Source organism: Cotesia typhae, unplaced genomic scaffold (genome assembly GCF_013202065.1).
Source record: "Cotesia typhae breed Kobodo isofemale line unplaced genomic scaffold, CoteBio_Ctyphae contig_22, whole genome shotgun sequence".
Classification (NCBI taxonomy): Eukaryota; Metazoa; Arthropoda; class Insecta; order Hymenoptera; family Braconidae; genus Cotesia; species Cotesia typhae.
The window spans coordinates 6,001,988-6,025,370 of record NW_027423728.1 but is presented as its reverse complement, the minus strand read 5'-3'; the positions used below and the strand labels follow the sequence as shown (position 1 = coordinate 6,025,370).

At 25.8% G+C, this 23,383-nt stretch overlaps 3 protein-coding genes across 11 annotated transcripts in view; 1 reads left to right on the top strand and 2 right to left on the bottom strand.

Annotated features, from left to right (window-relative positions):
- Window positions 1-13,055, top strand: part of LOC141538451 (phosphatase and actin regulator 2) — a 114,316-nt gene extending 101,261 nt beyond the window's left edge. For all 9 annotated transcript variants that reach the window (XM_074259913.1, XM_074259914.1, XM_074259915.1 and 6 more), the window contains 9 exons: window positions 2,543-2,731; window positions 3,935-4,165; window positions 5,928-6,177; window positions 7,334-7,479; window positions 8,651-8,807; window positions 9,967-10,022; window positions 10,324-10,427; window positions 10,508-10,680; window positions 11,710-13,055. In XM_074259913.1, the coding sequence (XP_074116014.1) occupies window positions 2,543-2,731; window positions 3,935-4,165; window positions 5,928-6,177; window positions 7,334-7,479; window positions 8,651-8,807; window positions 9,967-10,022; window positions 10,324-10,427; window positions 10,508-10,680; window positions 11,710-11,725 (1,322 nt within the window). In that variant the 3' untranslated portion in view covers window positions 11,726-13,055. The remainder of the gene's footprint in view (window positions 1-2,542; window positions 2,732-3,934; window positions 4,166-5,927; window positions 6,178-7,333; window positions 7,480-8,650; window positions 8,808-9,966; window positions 10,023-10,323; window positions 10,428-10,507; window positions 10,681-11,709) is intronic.
- Window positions 13,056-19,536: 6,481 nt separating this feature from the next.
- On the bottom strand, window positions 19,537-20,961 carry LOC141538463 (AN1-type zinc finger protein 6-like). Its single transcript, XM_074259927.1, has one exon. The coding sequence runs from the start codon at window positions 20,180-20,182 to the stop codon at window positions 19,724-19,726; it is 459 nt and encodes a 152-aa protein (XP_074116028.1). The 5' UTR covers window positions 20,183-20,961; the 3' UTR covers window positions 19,537-19,723.
- Window positions 20,962-21,365: 404 nt separating this feature from the next.
- LOC141538457 (uncharacterized) lies at window positions 21,366-23,131 on the bottom strand. The gene has a single exon (XM_074259919.1). The coding sequence runs from the start codon at window positions 22,796-22,798 to the stop codon at window positions 21,389-21,391; it is 1,410 nt and encodes a 469-aa protein (XP_074116020.1). The 5' UTR covers window positions 22,799-23,131; the 3' UTR covers window positions 21,366-21,388.
- Window positions 23,132-23,383: the final 252 nt, after the last annotated feature.

Sequence of the window (23,383 nt, the reverse complement as noted above, 5' to 3'; positions counted from 1 at the left end):
AATTTCAAGTACTTCTTTAACTTCAATATTACTTTTATCACAGTATCTTGTAAAGTACTTCATCAATCATCCTGAGTTTTTATCTCTAGCTTTGAGCTTGTTCAATAAATAATCCTAATTATTGTCAATTTAACATAAAATCTGAAAAACTGACGGTTAAATTTCACTAACGTTTTTTTCCGCGGGAAATTCAAAATTGATTTTTAAAATTTCACACTGATGTTGATAAAAAAAATTAATAATAAATTATAATTTATAAAAAATGAATTTTATTCAGTATAAAAATTTTTTTGATTAATAAAATAATAAAAAATCGTTTTGGTGACCAATTACTGGTATTAAACAAACATAGATAATTGTAACGACTAGAAAGTCATCATTAAAACATAAAATCATAAATTGCTAAAACATTAAGGAAAATAAAATGAAAAAGCACATTTTTGTGATAAAGTTTAAAGTAATCTTCATCACTGTCAAGTGTATGTTGATGTTGAGTTGCTTCAATCCTCATCCTCATCATCCTCCATCACCTTCATCTCCACCACTCATTTATTTACCTCTCGAGAGTATGGAGCTGAATCCCTCACCGTCTCTTTTAAATTTATACCCACTTTTAAATCTCTTACAGTTATAGTACAGCTTATGTTACATTACAGCTCCGAGAGAACAGCACAGGTTTGCTTCTTAAATCTGACGTAACGAGTAACGTAGCGTAGTTAAGCTCAGCCAAGGGCAACCTCTATTCATAGAAACACACTCTCTAACATTAACATTATACATCTACATTTACATCTACATTTGCAGCAATCATGTGCTCGCTAGTGGTTGCTCTAAAACCACTGTCCTATATATAACACGAATAAGCGCAATCCTCATTTTCATTTCACTTCTTAACTACCGCTGTACCACTGGCCGATGACTAATTCTGATGGAATTTAATTGCGTTTTTAGAATTCAATGCTTTTTCGTATTTTCGGGACTTAACTTTGGAATAATTTTTTTTTTACATTTTTTTAATTATAATAATAATTATTGGCTTTGTTTTTATTATAGATTCTTATTTATATCCTTGACCAATTTATGCAACGTAAATATATAAAAAAAAATGTAACATTTCTTCGCAGAAGTGTGTTCAAAAAGTTCAATGTCAGATTATGACTCAGTAATATCCGAGCCAATAAAATTACCGCTGAATTAGCTAGAGAATGCGCTTCGAGCTTTATTACATTCGATATCTACAATTTAAATTACACTGTCAAAAAGTCTTAAGCATTATTGTTGAATCCGTCTTTCAGAAATAAATTGATACAATCCAGAATATGAAAATTTTCTATACAAAATTTCTTTTCCGAAAATTCAAATTATTTAAATTTCTAAAAAATTAACATATCTCTACTAAGATCCCAACAAAAAATATCGGCCTTCTAAAAAGACTCGTAACACCCAAAATATTCAAGCTACAAAAACAAAACAAGCGGCGCCCAGGCAAGGGCACTCGTCTACATTATTTTTTATATAAATATACGAGGGAGGTAAACCCATTACTAAACAATTTATTTTAATTCTCTTCTTTCTAGTATCTATTTTAATCGGAATGACATTGCTGGCAGTTAGTGTTCAGCAGCCGTAGCAACTGCCTCGAGACGTATATGTAATTCAGTAAACAGAAAAAAATAAATAAATAAATAAATGGTCCGAATAGCACATCTCAAATGGAGAGGTATTGACCCGTAAAATTAAAAAAAAAAAATTTTTTTTTTTCTTTAAATGCCGTGAAAAAAATAAGTTTATTACTCTGCAAAAATAAAATATAATTAACACAATAATTATTGTTCACATAAAATAAACGAGTATTTTTTTTTGTGTATAGTTGGTAGTTTTACAACGAAGGTTTTTGTGGAAAAAAAAAAAAAAAATGTTAAACATAATGTACTTTTGCTCTTTTTTGTGGATGAGTTTCATCCGGGTTATACCGTCGGAATTTCATTGGCTAAAATCCAAATTCGGTGGTTGCAAGCATGCCCTAGAAACGTTGAAAATTCGTCGAACGTTTCCAGCAAAAGCTTACCTTATTTCCTATTTTTTTTTACTCTATTTTTTTTTCGTATGTTCACAGCATATAACGGTGTTTTACTCGGTACATATATACCCACTTGCGTCGGTGGTAAAATTAAGTCAGTGGATCAATATTCGTGTCACGAAATTGTCATTTGACATGTGGTAATTTAATAATCGTGGAAAAAAAAATTTTTTCCTTTTTTTTCCACGTGCGGAAGTTAACTGTTCATGACCTTGGAAGTTACAGTTTATATAAATTGACATTTATACAAGCATACGGTCACTAAACTTACACTTAGCTCCGGTTCTTTCATCAATTAATTAATCAACTAATTAATAGTCATTAATACTAATTATCAATTAACTAATTAAACTTCGAGCTTAATCAAGCAGCCAAATAGTTGACAGTTTTTGATAAATTTAACACTGCAGTAATCAATTAATAAAGTGTAATAATTATTATGATTTTTTTTCTATTTTTCAGAGCCGAAAAAGGAAAAGACTGAACAGAATGCAAATGGCGCGATATCACCCAGCGGTGAGTCGGCGAACCAAGGCGCAAACCAAGGAAACCAAGGTTTGGGGTCTGGACAATCGGGGGATCAGAAGCCAAATAGGCCAAGTACCCTCGAGGCCTCCCGAATGCTTACAAGGAGGTTAATTATGTTTGGCAGTGAGTACTTTCTTTTTTTCCCTGACACTGATATCAAATCTTTCTTCTTTTGATCCAAGCCGGAGAAATCCGGTAGTTTTTAGAGGAGGAAAATTGAGCGAATATGATTCAAGCTCCCGCCAGAAATAAATAGAAGGTCGGCGGTTCGAGCCTGTGTCAAGGTCTTTTTTATTTTGTTGGATGGAAAAATATTTTTTAATTAGCTTTCAAGCTTCTGATGTTAACAACAGTTGAATTTTTTTATTTGTTCACATTGCGAAAAATTATTTCCTAATTTATTCAAAATTTTAATTATCGGTTCCTGAATAATTAAAAAAGTAATGAAAATTTTACCTCCGGCGTATTTACATAACAAAAGAGGGATTTTTAGTTAAAATTCGTATCATAGGAAAAGAATTGGCATGAATTTGTGCCTTTTCAAAATTTCATATGCTTTTCAGTGATAGTTAATTTAATTTATTATAATAAGTTTTCAGAGTAGTTATAAATAAATTCGAATTTCGCGCTAAACAGAATTTTTATGTTTATTAAATGTTTATATAGTATTTGAAATATTAATCCATATGATTAAGAGAATGAGCAAAATTTTTTGACAGGTATATCGTTATAATAAAATAACTTTTTACACGAATCGTGATCCAGACATATCGTAAAAAATCGTATAAAAGTAGTCTACATGAACTTTTATACTCACATCGTAAATTTTTAAATGTAAAATTATGAAAGTGAAGATATTAAAAGTTTGATCCTGGATGAGAATGTAACCATTGTAATTTTTTTTCTGTATATAGTTAAATTTGGTACTATCAAACATGAATTTGTGTCTTTTCACGGCTCAATATTTTTTTGGCGATGATAAGTTTTAAATTTAAATAATTTAAAGAATCAAGAAAAATTTTTATTTTAAAAGGGATTATTGTAGTTACATTTGATATGAGAAAGGTCTTAACGTAAATTTCTGCCTTTTCACGATTTTAAATATTTTTCGGTGATATTCAATTTTTTATTTCAAGCTTTTGAAGAAGTTTTTTTTTATTTATTTCAAAAGTCCCCAATTTGTTTGTCATTGAAAATAAAAAAAAATTATTAAGCAAAATTTTTTTATTCATAATGTCACAACAACTTTTTAATAAAAGTCTTACTTTTTTATTACTATTATTTTAATTTTTATTTTAGTTAAGATATTAATATTTATCGTTGCAGTGGAAAAAGGTGTACTCCAGCCAACAGCAGAAGAACAACAAGCAATCGATAGGTACATGTCACCCCTGCCACCTCAAAACACCCTGATGTTATCGGAACTGCCGGAACCTCCGATTCCGTTGAGCGAAATCGGACCAATTCCACCACCCCCGATGTTCAGTTCTCCGAGTCCTACTCCTCTGGCTCGTCAGCGTCAGCAAAATCTTCCTCTTTCTGACTGTGAGGATGATGGTAAGTAATAAACACATCATCTAAACTCTGCGATAAACCTAGATAAATATAATTTATCAATATTTAAAATTTTTTATAACTTACTTGTACTCATTCATCATACTTAAACTTCGATCGCATATACTCTGTTTTTTTTATTCTTTTTCTTCTTCAACTTCCATTATTACGGTCGTAAATATTTTATACTATCGAAAGTTTTGTTTTATGATAAAGTATAATACGGTTTTATGCTGAATATGAATATGAAGGAAAAACCAATAATCAATTAAACAAAAGTGAGGCTCAGAATTTTTAAGAGGTTTTAAACTTTATTGAAGTAAATGTCGATAATTTGAATACTTTTGATGGGTATTTAGCATTAATAATAAATGTTTGTGGGTATTAACAGGTATATGCGGTGTTAACTTATGTAAAAGTTTTTATTCATAAATACTTTTAATACTTTAATCGATAGAGTTTCTCGTGATCTGCTTAATTTTTTTTTTTTTTGTCGAATTTCACTACCATGATTTTGTATTAAAAAACTTTTGGAAATTCTGAAGTACAAATCTTTAATATTCTATGATTAATTAATTTTTTATTCAGTTAATAATTAAATTATAAATTATAAATTATCATAGCTAATTATTTTGAAATAAATACATTTACATAATTGTGTAATTAATCATTCTCACCAATTAATAATTTAATTAATGTATTATTTAAAATTGAATGATTGATAGAATATTCATTTAAAATGATTACGATAAGTAATTTTATTTTTGGAAATTATTTAGTTTCACTGTGACTCAGGAAAAAAATGTATAGGAAAATTTATGTATTACATTTATCTAAAAACGTAAAAAAGAATATAAAAAATTGTTCATATCAATTTTCGGGAAAAAAAAAAATAAATACATGAAACATGTGGTATATAAATTTTATATATATATTTTATGGGGTCATTTAGTGTTTTTGGCATAAAAATTTTAAATAAAAATTTTTTTACTTTTTTTATTTCCCGGCTAAATTTTAATGATAACGATAAAAATTTTTGCCCATCGGCAATCATTGATAGAATGTGTTCTATTTACTGACATTGAATATTTTTTATGTTACTCAAATTAACAAACATCTAACAATTTTTTTGGTTTTTATAACAATTAAATTATTGTGAAAGAAATTAAAAAAAAATAAAAAACTGCGAATTTTATAAAATATTTTTTTTATTCAAACTCCAAAAATTGTCAATGTTTGCTGTACTTGGTATCATTATTATTTCGATATTTTTTACGTGTAAAAATAATTTAGAAAAATTTGATTTTTGATTTTTTTTTTTTTTTTTTTTTCCAAAAATTTTACTTAGTAGAAAAATAGAAATTTAATTAAAAAAATTACCTTCTTTAAAATGATCTGCAAAGTTTTTTAATTAAATTTTTTCCTCCAAAAGTAAATATCGTAAATCTAGTTTGTTAAAAAACAAACTAAAAAAATAAAACTAGGGTGTGTTTATAAAGTTAATATTTGTCAAAGTCAATATTAATTACCATAAAAATTACACGGATATTAATCAAGATAACCATCACGTACACGATATGATCCGAAACCTGTAATGTAATTAAAAAAAAAAAAACTGGGTAACATATACACCCTAAATTTGTTTAACTCAATTGGATTTCTTGATGGTTTTAAAATTTAATATTTGGATAAAATTAATTAATTCTTTGAAATAAAAAAAATTAACAGTGACTAATAGCCCAATTAATTTGTAAAATAATTTCAGATGACGAGGACATAGACGTGGAAGATGATGATGACAGCCTGCGAGTCTTTCGTTACGCGCAACCAGATCCTGCAATAGATACCTCAAGGGTGGAGGAGATTCCTGCAAAGGAGCCCAAATTTCATGCAATGCCTCTGAAGAGCGCGTTGAAGAAGAAAGGCCCGAACAGCGGTCCTGGAACACCTCAGAGCACTCCGACCCAAGAGAACAGACCATTAACCCTTCGCCAGGAGCTCCATGCATCCTTCAAGTAAGTATTTAACACTCGAAAAGTTAAAAAATGGTAAAAAATTTGTACAATTTAATAGAACTAGTACATAGACTAGCGCCTCTTTTTATCTCATCTGTTCTGGTAGTTTCATTGATAATAATCATGATAAAAAACAAGCACCGTGTTCATACAAAGTGTTAATCTAGTCAATTAATTAATTAATAAATCAATACAAATACTTATATTAATTAATACTTAACTTATTCACTGTACTGCATTAACCATAAATCAATCATTAGTAAAACATCGTTATTTTTCTTATGCTCAGCAGAAGGCCGCCGTTGAGGCCTAGGATAAGAATATGGTAATTGTTGGCAAGCATCGCCTTGAGCATGTACAATTAATTTATATTAACTTACTGAGCCCTTCATTAATAAGGGACTTTTTAAAAAAATTCTTTAACAGCACAGGGTTGATACCAAGGAAATCAATAGTCTATTCTTAGTAGAAAAGTTCTGTCTTTAAATAACACCAGGGAATATCATGTCAATGTTATTATAAATAATGTCTGCTATTTTCACTTCATTCAATACCATGTCATTAAATATTTCAAATATTTCGATGCTTATTAGGTTGACGGAAAAAAAAAAACTGACTATATTTATTTTTCGAGTCTCCTGTAAAAATATGTTAATTCATTATATCACGTTACTGATGCCATAAGGGCGTATAATAAAAATCCTATTTTTTTTTTCTAAGTCCAAAAAAAATTTTTAGTTTGGAGAAATTTTTTTTTTGCGTTTCTTCACGTTTCAGACAAAAATACGCCGATTTTCGAAAAAAAATTTTTTATACGCCCTTATAGCATCTGGAACGCGATATTTTAAGAGCAATTTTTAAAGACCAATTAAATAGACAATTTTTTAGGAGTCGCTTTGAAAAATTTTACTTTGAAATTGAAAAATAAAAATAGTTGATTTTTTGTGACACACTTTTTGCTTATTTATTTAAAATTTTTTTTAAAAGCTTACAACTTGTATGCGCTTTGTTAATCATAGCATGTGATCAATTAAGCTTAATGAAAATAAATAGAAAATTGATTCTTTGGACATCAACCCTAAAAGCTCTTTATATTATTCTCTAATCAATTAATTAAATCGATCATTAATGCTCACTGATCAAAATTTATTTGCAGCAGTCGACCAGTCAGGTTTGGCCTCGCTTTGCCCTGCACTCTGGAAAACAAAGAAAATGCGCGTCCGTATGTCATCAGAGAGGATTCTGATGGGTCTGATGATGGACAGGTTCTTTATCGGGATGACTATGATGACGATGATGAAAGTAAGTTCGATTGGGAAAATTTTATTCTTTTTATTTATAAAAAAATATATTAACATCAAAACCGGCGACATATTTTACCGCAATAATGGCGTCAGCTGTTATTGACTTAGCCGAGGAACTTTCAAATAAAAAGGCGGTAAATTAAAAATTTATATCAAATTAAAAATACTTATTTTTTTTTTTAATAAAATATCAAGAATTTTTTTAACTAAAAATTTTAATCTGTAAATTGTTCTCCATTAAAATATATCAAATAATTGCTTTAATTTAAACGATATTTATAAAATTAATTATGTGGATGAAATTAAATTCCCAAATGACCGATAACGTTTAAATAATTAACTTCATTCTCTATTCATTTAAATACTCCGGAGAGTCATAGATATTTACGTAAATTTGTTGGTAAATTATGCAATTAAAAATATTAATGAATTAAAAAATAAATTTAACTATTTAACATCGTATCACCGTATTTCAACAAACTAAACGAGTTGTTTATTATCTTTTACTCATTGATCATAGCATAAGTCGTGACTTATGAGCTACAACAGAGAAACAAGTTGTTCCATTGCCTTCCACTCGTATTATAAAGTGAACTAATTATACATCTTGCGGTCAAAAGAGCTTATATTTTGTGAGCGCCCACTTAGACTCTAAAAAGCGCCTTGAAGTTTATATTAGTCACCAAAGATAGCTTGCAAAACTATGCAGTAATGTTTTTCTCACCAAGTTCTTTAGTTACTTTCCGTGATTAAGGCAAGCAGAAGAGAGCGAACCGTGTGTAACAAAAAAGTTAAAATAAAAGCTTCTTAAACTTTTTTTATTACTCGCTTTACGTGCTTACACTCTCGAACAGTTGAACTAACCACTTGTGGAAGATAAAACACCCGAGAGAATAATTTTAATCGCGTTGGAACTTAATAATTTAAGAGAAAAAAAATAAATGTTATTATGCTGTCGATCAGAACGGCATTGACGATATCGAATGTGCATCCGTTAATGTACATAGGACCTTTGCCACTAGAATCTAATGAGTCTTTTCAATTACGTCGGAGTTTGAGTTGCTCAAAAATAACTAAAGATAAATTATCACGAGGTTATTGAATAATAGTTTTTAAATAAGTTATTATTGTATAGATTAATTAATAGATATTTTTATTGTTTATTCTAGATCGGCTGGCGGCTAAAATAGCGAGGAAAGAATCACTTTCATTGAAGCTTGCGTTAAGACCGGACCGACAAGAGCTTATCAATCGTAATATTCTTCAAATACAGTCTGATAATGAGAGACAAGAGTCTAAAGAAGCGATTGGAGCACGACTTATCAGGTAACTAATTAATTGCTTCATTAATTTATTTATTTGGTCAATTATTTTTGTTGGACAGTGTTTTAAGTTCAAGGTTGGTTGTTATTTTTAATTAACGCTACATCGATACCAATTAGAGTTGTTGTGATGGAAAATATTGTTTTTAATTTAAAAAGTTAATTATTTTTTCACTTCTTTTAGTTGTTTAATCACCTTCAAAAAAATTTTTTTTGTTGCAAAAATAATCATTTTTAATTAATGGAATATTTTATTTTAAAAATATAAAAAAAATTTTTTTTTTTTTTTTGCATATTTTCAATAATTGCACATTAAAAAGCTCCTACTGAAATTAAGTCAAAATTTTTATTTTCGCATTATTTTTCTGGAACTTTTTTAATTTTCAATTTTTTTATAATTCCTTAAAATATAATTTGATAAATAGTAAAAAATAATGAATGAAAAAGATCTTTGTTTTTTTATTAAATTAAGGTAAAAGATCCAGTTTTTGACACTTGAAATTTTAATTTAATTAAAAAAATTAAATGTTCTCAAAAAACCGATTTTCTTAAAATTTGTAATTAAAAAATTATATTTATTAATTTATTAGAGTTGATTTTTTTTTTTTTTTTTAATTAAAATAAAATTGCAAGTGTCAATAACTGGACAGAAAAAAAAAATTTCTTGAACCAAGAAAATTGTAAGGAAAACCGAAGTTATTTTGGAGCACGAAGAAATTTTCAATCTTCCTTAAGATTTTCTTGATTTAAAAAAATTTACGCTTTTATCTTATAATATTCACAAAATTGTAAAAAAAAACTTTATTGGCAATCACTAAAAAATTTTTTACATTTAAATCTTAAACGAAGAACTATTCACAAACAATTAATAGAAAAAAAAAAAAAAAAAAAAAAAAATGACTAAATTACAATACTTGTCGGAAGAAACACTTATCCACAAAGCCGGATGAAAAATAAGTAGTCTTTTAAAATTAATGTGACTCAGTTGTTTGTTAGATATCAACCATCTGTTACATTTATGATTTAGCACTCTTCTAACCCCTGACCCTCGTAATTCCATTCCCCGTCTTTATTAATACAACGTTTAAAACAAGAGACATATATTTTTATTAATATGTTAAATATCGTATGTACTTGTACTTCATAATTGTATGTGTTTCTAGGCGGCTTAGTATGCGGCCGACCCAAGAAGAACTCGAGGAGCGGAATATTTTAAAAAGTAAGTAACAAAAACACGCTACATTGTAGCAAATAATATCAATCGTTATTATTTATTTATTATCAATTGCTATAATTGCTATCTTCACGCGACTTTCCACTCGTACAAACAAACTAACCAATACAAACAATATAATAAATAAAATAATTATTCATAATTGTGATTTGATTAAGAAACATTAAATATACAAGTTGAGAAACATTTAAAATGATGCTCTCACGTTATTGTTCGACAGTCGTTAAATTAAATTTGGTTAATAATTGCCGAAGAAAACGTAATGACAGCATTAACATTTTTTTAGAACAAAGCCCTGCGGAGGAGAAAAAACAAAAGGAAGAAAAGAAGAGATATTTATTAAGAAAATTAAGTTTTCGACCTACGGTTGAAGAACTCAAAGAAAAGAAGGTAATTATTTTAATTTTATTTCAATGCACAATACAACTCATTTTTTTTTTTTTTTAACGCTTTGTTTATTTTAATTGCAGATTATTAGGTTCAATGATTATATTGAGGTGACCCAAGCTCACGACTACGACAGGCGGGCCGACAAACCGTGGACACGGTTGACACCAAAAGACAAAGCAGCCATTAGGAAAGAGCTTAACGAATTTAAAACTTCTGAGATGGCTGTTCATGAAGATAGTCGACATCTCACACGGTAATTATTTTTAATTAAGATAGAATTTATGTTTTTTGTTATTTATGTCGCTAACTTATCGGATTAGAATGTGAATTATTTTTGTAGTTAACTTGTGAGATTATAAGTTATTACATAATCTATTGGACGGGAAATATTTCTGTTAATTAAGTTAAGATTAATGGGTTTTTTTTAATTAAATAAAAGGTTAGAGGTCGATATTTAATGGGTCAAGTAATTTAATTTTTTAGTTTTAGAATTTATTTTTAAAATCTTTGTTCAATAATTCTTTATTCATTTTTAATCATCAAAGTTATCTATCATTTTTTTAAGATTGCAGTTATAATAATCTATTAAATTAAAAATTAGTAGACATTTAATAACTTTTAAATTTTCTTCTTTTAATTTTTCATAATTAAGAAATGACCTTGTATTTCGTGAAGAATTGACATTTTAAAAGATATAAGCTCATTCTGGTGTTACACTCATCAAGACCTTTCATTTGAGTACTCACATCAATTTTTCATATATTTATATATATTATATATATATGTATATATGAAAAATATATCAAAAATACATGTGGGTACTCAAATGAAAGCTCTTGACGAGTGTAACATCGGGATGAGCTTATATCTTTAAAAATGTCAATAGTTCATATTAAAAATTCTTCATTTACTAATTAATTTTTAATTAAAAAGTTATCTATTGTTTTTTAAGATTGCAGTTATAATCTATTAAATTAATAATTTTTATAGAACTAGAATTAGCAGACATTTGACAATTTTTTAATTTTCATAACGAATCATTTTTTTTTTAAATAAATTTTTTTAATGATTTAATTTTTAAAAAAAATGTAATAACGTATTGGGTTTTAATTTGAGTATCATAAATATTTTTCTTAAGTTTATATTAGTGTTTTAAATGAAACCTAAATATCAGATATTTAATTTTTTAAATATTCACTAATTAATTTTTAATCCTAAATTTTATTTATAATTATTAATAGTAATTAAAAATATTAATGAAAATATTTTTTTTTTTTTACAGATTCCACAGACCATGACAATCGCAATGTGTAGAGGTGCTAGAGTGTAGTGCGGTAAACCTTAACGCGTTGTGGTATCGTGATTGTGCGACAAAACTTCGCAGCTAATGTAGACGATAATTATAAAGAAGAAAAAAAAAAAAAAAAAAAAAAACAGATAAAATTCTGTTTAATCAGGATTTCGACATTGTTACCGAAGAGATGTTGAATGTTACTCATATAATATAAAACGTCTCTTGCTTACTGTGTCTAAAGAAGAAGATTGTGATAGGATGATCGGCAATCTTGCTGTGTCTGAAGCTGCTAATCATCCGACAATTATTTTCAAGGCTCGTTTACACACGTCCTCTCGACTAGTCGTCAATGAAGCATCCATCTTAATATTTACTTCGCTTAAAAAAATAATATTAAATAATATACAATTTAATTATCCTAGCCATCTTTTCTTCATTCCAATGTCGTCGCGACACCATTAATTATTTATCTTAAACTTTGTTAATTAGTTAAATTTATTACAACTATTAACTACAAGCTCAGATCATTTTTCAAACCTAAATTTAATCAGGTTTATTTATTTTTATTAATATTTAAATAATAAAATATTAGTCGAGTCCGCGTGTAAGTGAAATAAATTTTTTAATAATCAAGTTAGCTTAATTGTGTTACCCGATTTTTTTATTATTATATTTTTAATTGTCATTTTTATTTTATATTAACATTAATAATTAATAATTAATGGAATTATAAAAGTATTTAATTTGAAACAATCAAAATATATTAAATTTTATTAATTATTTTTTTTTTAATATTTTATTAGATGACAAAATTTATGCAATAATTATTTTTATTAATTCATTTTTAAACTCGATACTCGACAATATACTCAGGCATCGATAAATTTATTAATCAATAAATTACTACTATTATTAATATTATTATTTATTAATAACAACTTGTATTATTATTTATGTAAGATTATATAATAATTGTAATTATTATTTTTTATCTCATCGGGTAACACCGTAACCTGCAGCTATCTTGAAAAATGAAAACGTAAGATAATTATTAAGTAATTATTACGAAATAATAAAATGAACAAAATAAATCGATGCATCGTGCAATGAAAAATTTGTACAGTATCAATCATTAATAAGTTTATTATTAATTAATTAATTAATTATAATTATTATTGTCGTTAATTGTTATTATTAACTATAACTATTAAAATAATTAAAATATTATTTTTAATTATTAAAAATATTTTTTAATTAAATAATCACAATCATCATTCATTTTTAATACTCATCTCATTAATTAAAAATGATTAACAGATAAATGTAAAAATTATTTTAAGTAATAAAATTAAAACTAAATGTTACTTTTTATTTTTAATTTGTAATTTTTCTAAATATCAATTATTAATTGAAAATATAAATTTAAAAAATAGTAAAGTTGCTTTTGACTATTTTAAGTCAAAACTAGCATGTTATCGTAGTTGTAATTTTTAAAAAGAAACAATAATTAAAAAACGGCGTTAACTATTATTGAAATTTAACTAAAAAAAAAAAAAATTAATTAATTAATTAAATAAGATGAATTTAATAAATTAGCGATTAAAAAGTTTTACAAGACTAAATATTTATAAAAAAAAAAAAATACAAAAAAATAATAAAATGCTTTGTTTGTGCAGCCAACTATATTATACTTAACGATAAATTTTATTGATAATTGCATGTGATCTTTGGACGTGAGCTATAGGTTAACGATCGTCGATTCTATTTAATTAAACAGGATAGTTTTATGCGAATTTATGAAAAATTATTAAGTGATGAAAAGACACTGTTAAGTCACTAGTTTCTTCATTTTAATTAAATGTTTCGGTAGAAAATTATTATAGTCAATGTTATTGTTGCTGTAATTGTTAATTATTATTATAATTCATATCTTAAGAGTTTGAATTTTTTCGAGACATATTTAATAAGACTAAAAAAATTTTTTTTTGTTATTTAATATCAAGTTGAGTACACGAAAAAAATTAAACTGTTGAATAAATGAATGAATGAATCATTTTGAAATTTTGTAGGATTATTTATTTTATATTGAAGTACAGAAAAAAATTTTTTTTTAATTTTAATGAATCTGTCGAGACGCTCTCGGAAAAAAACATCAATTTGCGGGCGTTCTCACTTCTCGAACGATGATCGAAAATTAAAAAAAGTTCGATTTTTTTACCTTTTTTTCGATGATTTTTTGGCAAAAAAGATTAATTTTTAAAAATTTTTTTGGAATGCTAGAAGTTTAACTAGAAGCTATTACTATAAAGTAGACGTGTAAAAAATTTCATTGGAATCGGTCGAGAACTTTTTGAGTTATTCCGAGTAGCAATTAAATAAATAAAAAAAAAAATTTAATTAAAAAGTTTTACATGTGAAAATTAATAAAAATTACAAGTGAAAATTTTTATAAGCATTTTTTTTTTATTGTAATTAATTTATTAAAAAAATTTTTTCTAACGGTTTATGAAAAAAAAAAAAAAAAAAAAAAAAAAAATTTTTTTTTTACATCTATCGCTTCTTTTAAGTTCTGTAAAATTTTTTTTTACCTCCTCGATATCCGCTTTAATAAAAATTAACCGTAATTTTACAATTTACTTTTTTCCGTGTAGACATTTTATATAAAACATTATGTTTGTTAAAATTAAGTGTAGTAAAAAAAAATATATACGTAAAATTTCATTGAGTTTAATTATTAATGTATGTAATAAATAATTTAAAAACTGTAAATTGATTGTTCCAAAATTTGGTTAGAAATATTCTTCTTTTAGCTTAGATATAGTTAATCTATCTTACATTTCTTCTCAAAATTTAACAGCATAATAAATAAGAAAAAGCTTAAAAAAATGTTGAATATTATCAATTGTTATTAAATATTTCTTCATAACTATTTTAAATATTTTTAACATCAAAATAATTAAATTTCCTTCAATAATAATTAAAAAAAAAATAATTAACTGATTATAATAATTTTCTACTTAATTTGGATAAAATTTCCGCATTGAAGTTAAAAAAATTATGTGGTGCCAATAATTAAAAAATTAATTTATTATAAATGATAACAATGATGATAATAATTCTAATTCTAATTATTGTATTTATAATTAATTAAACAATTGCATTGTCATAATGAGCAATAAATAGATTTATTCTGGTAGTTTATTGAAAAAACAATTGTCTCTCGTTCAAATGGTCAAAATATCACGACTACTGTGTAGTTGATTAACTTTGTACGCAATTGCTTCTTTCAGTATAACGATAATAAATAATTATTAATGAATAATAAATAAGAATTAAAAAAACAAAATAAACGAATAAAATAAAATGATTAATTAGCAGTTAAATGAAGCAGTGAGATGAGTATAAAAAAAAAAAAAAAAACGATTATTTGATAATGTAATGAAATTATTAATGACCGAGTTTTTAATTGCGATAAACGTGCAACTTGTGGAGCATTATATATATATATATATATATATAAATATAAATATAAATAAAAATGTAATAATTATAGCCAATTAATTTTTCTTGTACATATTATAAATAATAAAACATATTTAGATGAAAATTTAAAAATTACTAGAATTAAATGCGCAATAATAATTTACGCTAATTATATTAATTTTGTTTTGATGTTTTGTTTTATTCATGTAAAATACTCGCTATATATATTGTTTATATGAATAAAATGTAAAACTAGGTTTAATTTTGGTTGGTCATTTTTTTTTTAGGAATTAAATATTTTTTAAAGCTTTTATTTAATAAGAGGGAACACCACTGTGACGGTCGAAAAAAAGAGGTGATTTTTGGAAATTTTTTTGACAAGGAAAATAAAGAGATTTAAGGATCGGATTTTTTTTATTTTATTAAGGGTACATTGAAGATTATTACCCTAAATTTTTGTTAAAAAATATTTTGGTGAAAAAATTTTTCAGATAGTAGCTAGTATAATCTAGATTATACTGGGTGATATCTGGATTATACTCATTGTAATCTGGATTATACTAGCTACTATGTGAAAATTTTTTTTTTTACTCAGTATAATCCGGGATGATTTCCAGTATCATCTTGTCTTTTCCTCGTGCCCTTAATAAAATAAAAAAAATCCGATACCCAAATTCATTTTTATTTTCCCTGTTAAAAAAATTCCCGAAAATCACCTTTTTTTTTCGATCGTCACAGTGTCGTTCCCCCTCAACGTAATGTCGTTGAGAATGTGATAATTATTGTAGAAGTTGAATATTATCATAATTATTAATTAATTTCTTTTTTAAATTTGTAATTAGAAAAAAAATTTTTATAATTTTATTAAAGATAATAAATAATAATTGATTTTTTAAAATTAAAAATTTTTCCTAATGAATGAAGGCCGCAAGGATAAAATCAATTTAAATATTCGTCAATGCTAATTTTTTTTCAGTTCGACTTTGAGTTTGTGTTGACTGAAAACTTCAGAGGATTTTTTTGAATATATTAAATAGAATTAATAAAGGTCGTTTAAATAAAGTACAAACGATATTTACTTGGCAAGAGCTCGTTGTTTTTTTTTTTTTTTTTTTTTTTTTGCGCAATTGGTAATTAAAGCTTTTGCAACTGGAGTATGGTGAAAAACATCAGCAACCTCTGAGCTTAAAAATAATAATTAATTATAACAGTGTTCTCTTATTTTTTTCTTTATAAATCATAAAAGTAATTAATTATTATACCACTATACGTAGATACTGAGTAATAGCTTATTAATATATTTAATAATATGTATTGATGAAAATACTGAATTATATATTGTAGATTAACGTGCTATTCCGGCACGCAAAGTTGGTATTTTGTGTACAAAAAAAACTAAAAATAAAAACCATGAAGATTAATTAACAAAAAATACATTAAGGAAATTAACGTTGGAAAATGAGTTATTAAATTTTTTATCACTGAAATTTTTTGTAGAAGTAATTAACCTTTCATGATATTGAGTCTAACAGACATCAGGCGATTTTTAGGATTTTTTTTTTTTTTTTTTTTACATTAGATGTGAAGAAAACGTTTTAGAAAATTTCTCTCGTAAAAATCAAAATAAAAAAATGAAAATGGAATTTTTAAAAAATACTTTCTGAGTAATAATTTATTTTTAAAATAAAACAAAAAAATTTTCAGATTTCTGCTGATTTTAGATTCCAATGTAATTCCAGATTACAATGAGTATAATCTAGATTATAATGAGTATAATCCAGATTATAATGAGTATAATCTCCAGATTATAAAAATCCTTTTTTCCAGCTATTATCTAAATTTTTTTTTTTCATCACAGATATCACTGTGTATAATCTGGGATGATATCCAGTGTCATCTTGTTCTTTCCGTGGACAAATATATAATCGGCGAGTAATATAAAAATCAATTATATCAAATTATTATTAATTAATAATTGAAACTCTTTCTGTATAAAAGTAAATTTAAAAATTAAAGAAAAATAAAATTATCAGACATCAGTCGATTTTTTTAAATGAATAAATATGTTGTGAAGAAAATAAAAAAAATTTCACTTGAATTTTCATAAAATTAAATTAAATTTATTTTTTTTTTTTTTAATGATAAATTTATTTAAAAAAAAAAAAAAAAAAAAACTAAGAAATTTTTCGTCTGCTGATTTCAGTATCATAAAATCAAGGTTAATGCTATTGTAGATTAGAAAACAATCTTGCATTGTTTAGACAAATTAATCCAGTAATTTTGCCAAAATAATTCCAAAATATTTTTGGAATCAGTAAAAAATAAATATGGGACTGCACAAATTTATCAACAATTCATTATTTCACAATATTTATTAATTGTCAAAATTTTACTTTGTTTAATTAATTCTTGTAATAATTATTTTTAATTCATTTCTTCCCACAAAATATATAATCAATAACAATAATAATTAATTAGTTTCCTGTCAAACGATAGTATTTTAATAAATGTTTTGAATGAATTAAAAATCAAATTAATGTGTTCTTCGATAATTACTATAATTATAATCTAATAATCATTTATTAAAATATTATTGTTAATTAAAAATAATTAATTTAGCGAAGAAAAAAATAAAACAATCATTGAATTGTTTTGAGCGTCCCGAATTATAAAAAATTATTTTTAAAAAATGGTAATAACATTGTATTATATTAATATCATAATAATGATAAAAAAAAATAATAATAATAATTATAAGTGATTAATAAAATAATAAATAAATGATAATAAGAAAATACTTTTGTTTGTAACAATGAAATGTATATAAAATTGTATCGTAACTTAAAATGTGCACTCTTCGTAATTATAAAATATTATAGAAAAGATTCTTCTTCGATCTATTTGTAATTGATAAATGGATAAATAATCTAAAGCGATCGAGTTTATTGAAGAAAATAAATAAAAGTGAAATGATTGTGGAGATTTAATAAATAATAATAATATTATTGAGTTTTCTTCTTTTCACTGACGTCAAATAAAATTATTTGGATAATTTTGTAGATGTCATTGAAATATAAATATCCGTTTAATTTTTTTTTAATTGTTTTTAATTAATTATTAGTTTTACGCACTATCGACTACTACAGTTAATTATTAATTATTAATTTTATTTATGATATTGATAACAAATAAAGCAACCACTGTAACAAACAAACACTGTTAACTATTCTTAAAGAAAATTAAAACTTTTGTAAACTGAAATTTTTGTGTCTTAGTCATTTATTTAGTTGCGTAGTGATCCAGGAAAAATTATATCATTAAGTGAATTTATATTAGAGGAAAATTTGATGATTTAATCGATTATGTTGTTAGTATCGTTCATGTTTATTTAAATTGGAAGAAATATCAGGAACTTGGACATATGATAATGTTAGATTTTAAGGAGGTCCTTTCGCCATCAATGTTTAATAAAAAATATTAGATTATGCATAAAATTTATTTTTATCTAATAGTTTATCTATGAGTGAAGTTTAATTTATTCTTCACCGTGGAAATTTTTGAAAAAAAAAATTTCTAAAAATTTTAACATTTTTTTCGAATCTTACGAGAATGTCAGTCTTTAATAATTTTCTCGAATTATGGCATTAACTACCGATTAGATTGAGTGGGAAAAAAAAAAAAAAAAAAAAAAAAAAAAAACGGTTTTTAAAATGTTCTGGTTTCATTTTTGCAATAAAATATATAGGTTGCCGTGGAATTTATGGAGAAATTAAAATTAGAAAATTACAGAAAAATTTGAAGTAACCTACTTGTGTAAAAAAAAATCATCTTAAAATTGTCGGTGTAAAAAAAAATTCTTAGAGCAGATTTTTGATTGAATTTGTTGATTTTTCTTGAAAAATGAACTAGGCATAAAAAATAATTTATAAGAAATGTAATTTATAATTTTTCAGTGTTGCTAAAAATGTAATTTTTAAATCAAATTTTCTTGCTATAATTTGGTTGTTAAAAAAATTTTAAAAATTATCAGATGTCTCTCAGCTTCAGTGTCATACAAACATTTGACACAGTTACAACACTAATTCTTTATTGTTATTTAAATAAGACAGTTCATCATTTAAATATTTACTACCGTTCGACTAATAAAATAAATATTTCTATAAAAATTATTTTTTAAATATCAGTCAATTTTTTTTTCTATTTATTTATTATTTTTATTTTATCTGTACGTATGTTGGGAAAGAAAAAAAATTGTCTTAAAAAAATAATACAGAAATTATTATTTTGATAATTAATTTTTACTAAATAATTTTTTTTTAAATTCTTTTTATTATCATTGTAATAATTATAAAACACACCACTTAAAATTTATTAAGATCACAATAAAATAATATTATTTACTCAGCTTAAACAAACAATTCAAAAATTTTTTTTTCATTATAAAAATTTTTAAATAATCTTTTCAAATTATTGTAAATTTAAAATAATTAAAAGTTAAAATTTTTCCATAATAAATATTTTAAATTTTTTCAATTTTTGTACCAATAATAACAGGATTTTTTCGGCGAATATCTTCAGCAGCCATCTTCTTGTAATCAAAACTGCAAGCATGCATATCGCTGTACCGATGAAGAGCGCAGAAAACTTCACCACAACGACAATCGAACCCGGTTAGACCAATTTTCTTGCGACAGGTAAAGCACCGATTTTTCTTCTTCGATTTTTCTGGCTCCGAAATTGCAGTTTCAGATTTTACACCGCAACTCAAAGCTTCTGAAGAACCCTCAGTCACTTGAGACAAAGACAAAGATGAAGATGAAGGTGACTCGGGATTTAAACTTTCAGCAGCTGGTTTAGGTAAAGATAATAATTGTTTCTTCAGGATATATTCTTTGTAACAAACAGAACAACGTCCTTTATTAGCCGGTGAGCCGAAAAATCCGCACCCGCCCAAACACAATTCTTTAACTGATTCCATTATTTATTTATTTATTTTTTTTTTTGTTTCTCTACTAAGTAATGTGTTAATAAAATAAAAAACACTTTTACTATAACAGAGTTTGCCACTGCTTCTACTATATAATATAAATATAAAAAATATATATTTAAAAATTTTATTCCGGGTTAAAGCTATGAAGTATTTAAGACCGAGTGACAATAATAACTGACTGGAATGACGAAGACAAGAGTTTACAATGGCAAGGGCAGTGACCTCGGAAAATTTTCTGATTGGTTCAGATCCGGTTTTGAAGAAAGAAGAGGAGAAAGAAAATGTTTGGAAAATTTTGTAGTTTCATCATAAATTTTTAACTTACTGTATCTAATGTTTCTTTACTCTCTGAATGGTCCAGTCTACTCTACGGACCTTTAATTGAAGTGAAGACAAAAGATTTTTACATTAAAAATGAAAATAAATTTTATATTATTATTTTAAAATAGAAAAATAAAAAAATCTGATATTGTCTTCTGTGTATTTTACCTTAACTTATTTATTACTTAAATTTATACTCGTATCGACAGTATTTACATTTTTTACACACTTTTAATCAACACTCATAATATTCATCAAAAATTGCTTTAACATTAAATCGTATAAAAAATATTAGTCGTTAATAATTAAGTTATTTTGTGTTTTTTCTTTCTTAACATTACAATTTTTTAATAATAAAAATTCTCCTTGAGATCGTAGTCTGTGAATTTATCAATTATATAATCTCCTTCTTCTTCAATTGTCACTTCCTTAAGAAATTGTTGTGTCTGAAAAATTAAATAAAATAAAATAAAAGGCATCAAAATTTTCTTCTACATTTATCTTTATGGTGTATGATATCATATAAAATTTAAAATAAAAAAAAAAAAAATATTTTAATTTAATTTTATTTTTTCCATGTGGCTGGTCGCGTTGTAAACAAACATAAAAAGTTTTTTAAAGCTGTAATCACTGCGGAATTTTTTATTATGATGAAATGCCATGTCTTATTTTTTAAATAAATTAAAAAAAAAAATAAATCCTTGTAAAATAATAATTAATTAAATTTTAAGTAGATCGGTCAATTAATTGGTGCATTTATTCTATTTTAATCCTTGCTTTAAGTCCATAATTATTAAAAAGTAATTATTAAAAAAAAAAAAAAAATCCAATAAAAGTAATATTTATTCACCTTAAAAAAAAAAAAATAAACAATCAATGCCTATGTTTTTTGTGATGCTTGGACTTTTTGTGTTTATGTCTGTCCCTAGACCTGTCTCTCCTCCGATCTCTCCTCTCATGTTTATTTTCTCTGCCCCTCGACCTCTCTCTGGACCGACTTCTATCCCTATCTCTTCTGTCATATTTATTTTTAGCACCCCTAGAGCGCTCCTTGGACCTGCTGCGTTCTCGATCTCTCTTCTTGTCCCCTGAAGAATAAGAAAGATTCTTGTCTCTTCTATAATCATCGCGCTCCCTCTCGACATGTCCATTGACCCTGCTCCTTCCATCCTCCAAGTCCTGAGTTTTGTTCTTGTACTCCTCGTACTTTGAAATATTGATAACCTTTGAATTTTTATCGAACTCGTCCTTGGAGACTGGGTCAAGCATCACCTCGCTGAAGGTCTGGACATCATCCAGCAGAGATAGCTTGACCATAACTCGACCTTTGTCCTCGTCAAAGCCTTTTACCTCTCCATAGTGTCCGAGCAACCTGCCCGCGATAAGCTTAACAAAGCAGCCCTTCTCCAGCTTCAACTCTTTTTTGCTGTCACCTGAGCTCGAGGGTTTCTTTACAACATTGTCAGCTCCGAGGCCCATTCCTCTTGGCCGCGAAAGCGGGACCTCTGTAGTCACCAGCTGCGGCTTCTTACCGATTCCTCTGTCAGGATGCCAGCCCATTCCGCGCAGCATCGCCATCCCGAACTGATCTATTGGAATTCTTTCGTAGTCCTCCAGAGTTGACTCCTCCTCACCCACCAGCATGTTAGATTCAGTTATTTCTATTTTAAAATTATTAGTTTTTTCGACTTTTATTTTTTTCTGGCTGTCCTGTAATATTTCTTCAGCAGCGAGACGGTCCCATTCTTTTTCATCAATTTCTACTTTATTTAATTTACTTAAATTTGATATTCCAACTTTCTCTTGATCATTTTCTTCAATTTCTATTACCTCGACTACTTTTTTTATTTCTTCTATGTCTAATATTTCTATTTCTTCTTTTGATGATGATGATTTTAAATTATCTGAAGCTGCAACTGAATTTTTTAATAGTCCAGCTGGAGAATTTGAATCTTCTGAAAATTCTGACGTAGAATTAAAATTTTTTGAAGATGACGCTTCAGTAGAATTTAATTTTTTAGAAAATTCTGATGAAGTACTTACATCTTTTGAATTTAATTTTTCTGTAAGTTTATTTTTCCAACTATTACTGCTTTCTATTAGCGGTATAACCAGCGGACCATTCACAACCTTTGTTTCATTGATTAGTTTTATTGACTTGTCATCAATGGATTTAATATAATCCTTTTCATCTTTGACTTTAGCTTCAATTGGAGCTTTTAAAAGGGGCTTTCTGGATGACTTTGAAAAGCCAAATGATATTTTCTTGCTTTCCTGAGTCATTTTTATAGAAAAAAATTCACACTAATTTAATTATCTTTCACTAAATATTCACTGATGTTATCGTTAATGTGCATTAAATAAAAAACACAGTTTACTTGCAATTTAACGTGAATAAATCAATGTAAACATTGCACGTGCAAACGTAAGTGGAGACTGAGTTTGTGTTTAGTGGGTGAGGTTATGCGCAACGTTCTCAAACGTAAACGGTATAGGAAACTAATTGTTTTCTAGTTTTTAGTAACCAGCCGTCACCTGCCAGCTCGACTGAAGATGAAAATTAAGTTAGCTGACATTTAAAAATTTTAAGAATTGTTTTTTTATTGAAAAAATTATTTAAAAAAAATTTTTTTTAATTTTTATTTGTAAAAAACTTGAAAAACTATAATACTGAAGTTAGCTGTCAGCTGTTAATTTTAAAAATTTTTTTAACAAATTAATTACAATAAAAAAATGCTTCTAAAAATTTTCATATATGAAATTTTTTTTTAATAAATTAATTGCTTTTCAAAAAAATTTTTAATCAAAAAATTAAAAACGTCGGCTAACTTTATTATTATCGACTGAAGATCTAAATTTTTCTGGTTG

What these genes read in the sequence shown, in the direction of transcription:
- LOC141538463 (XM_074259927.1), bottom strand. Translation starts at nt 20,182, where the DNA reads ATGGAATCAGTTAAAGAATTGTGTTTGGGCGGGTGCGGATTTTTCGGC.
- LOC141538457 (XM_074259919.1), bottom strand. Translation starts at nt 22,798, where the DNA reads ATGACTCAGGAAAGCAAGAAAATATCATTTGGCTTTTCAAAGTCATCC.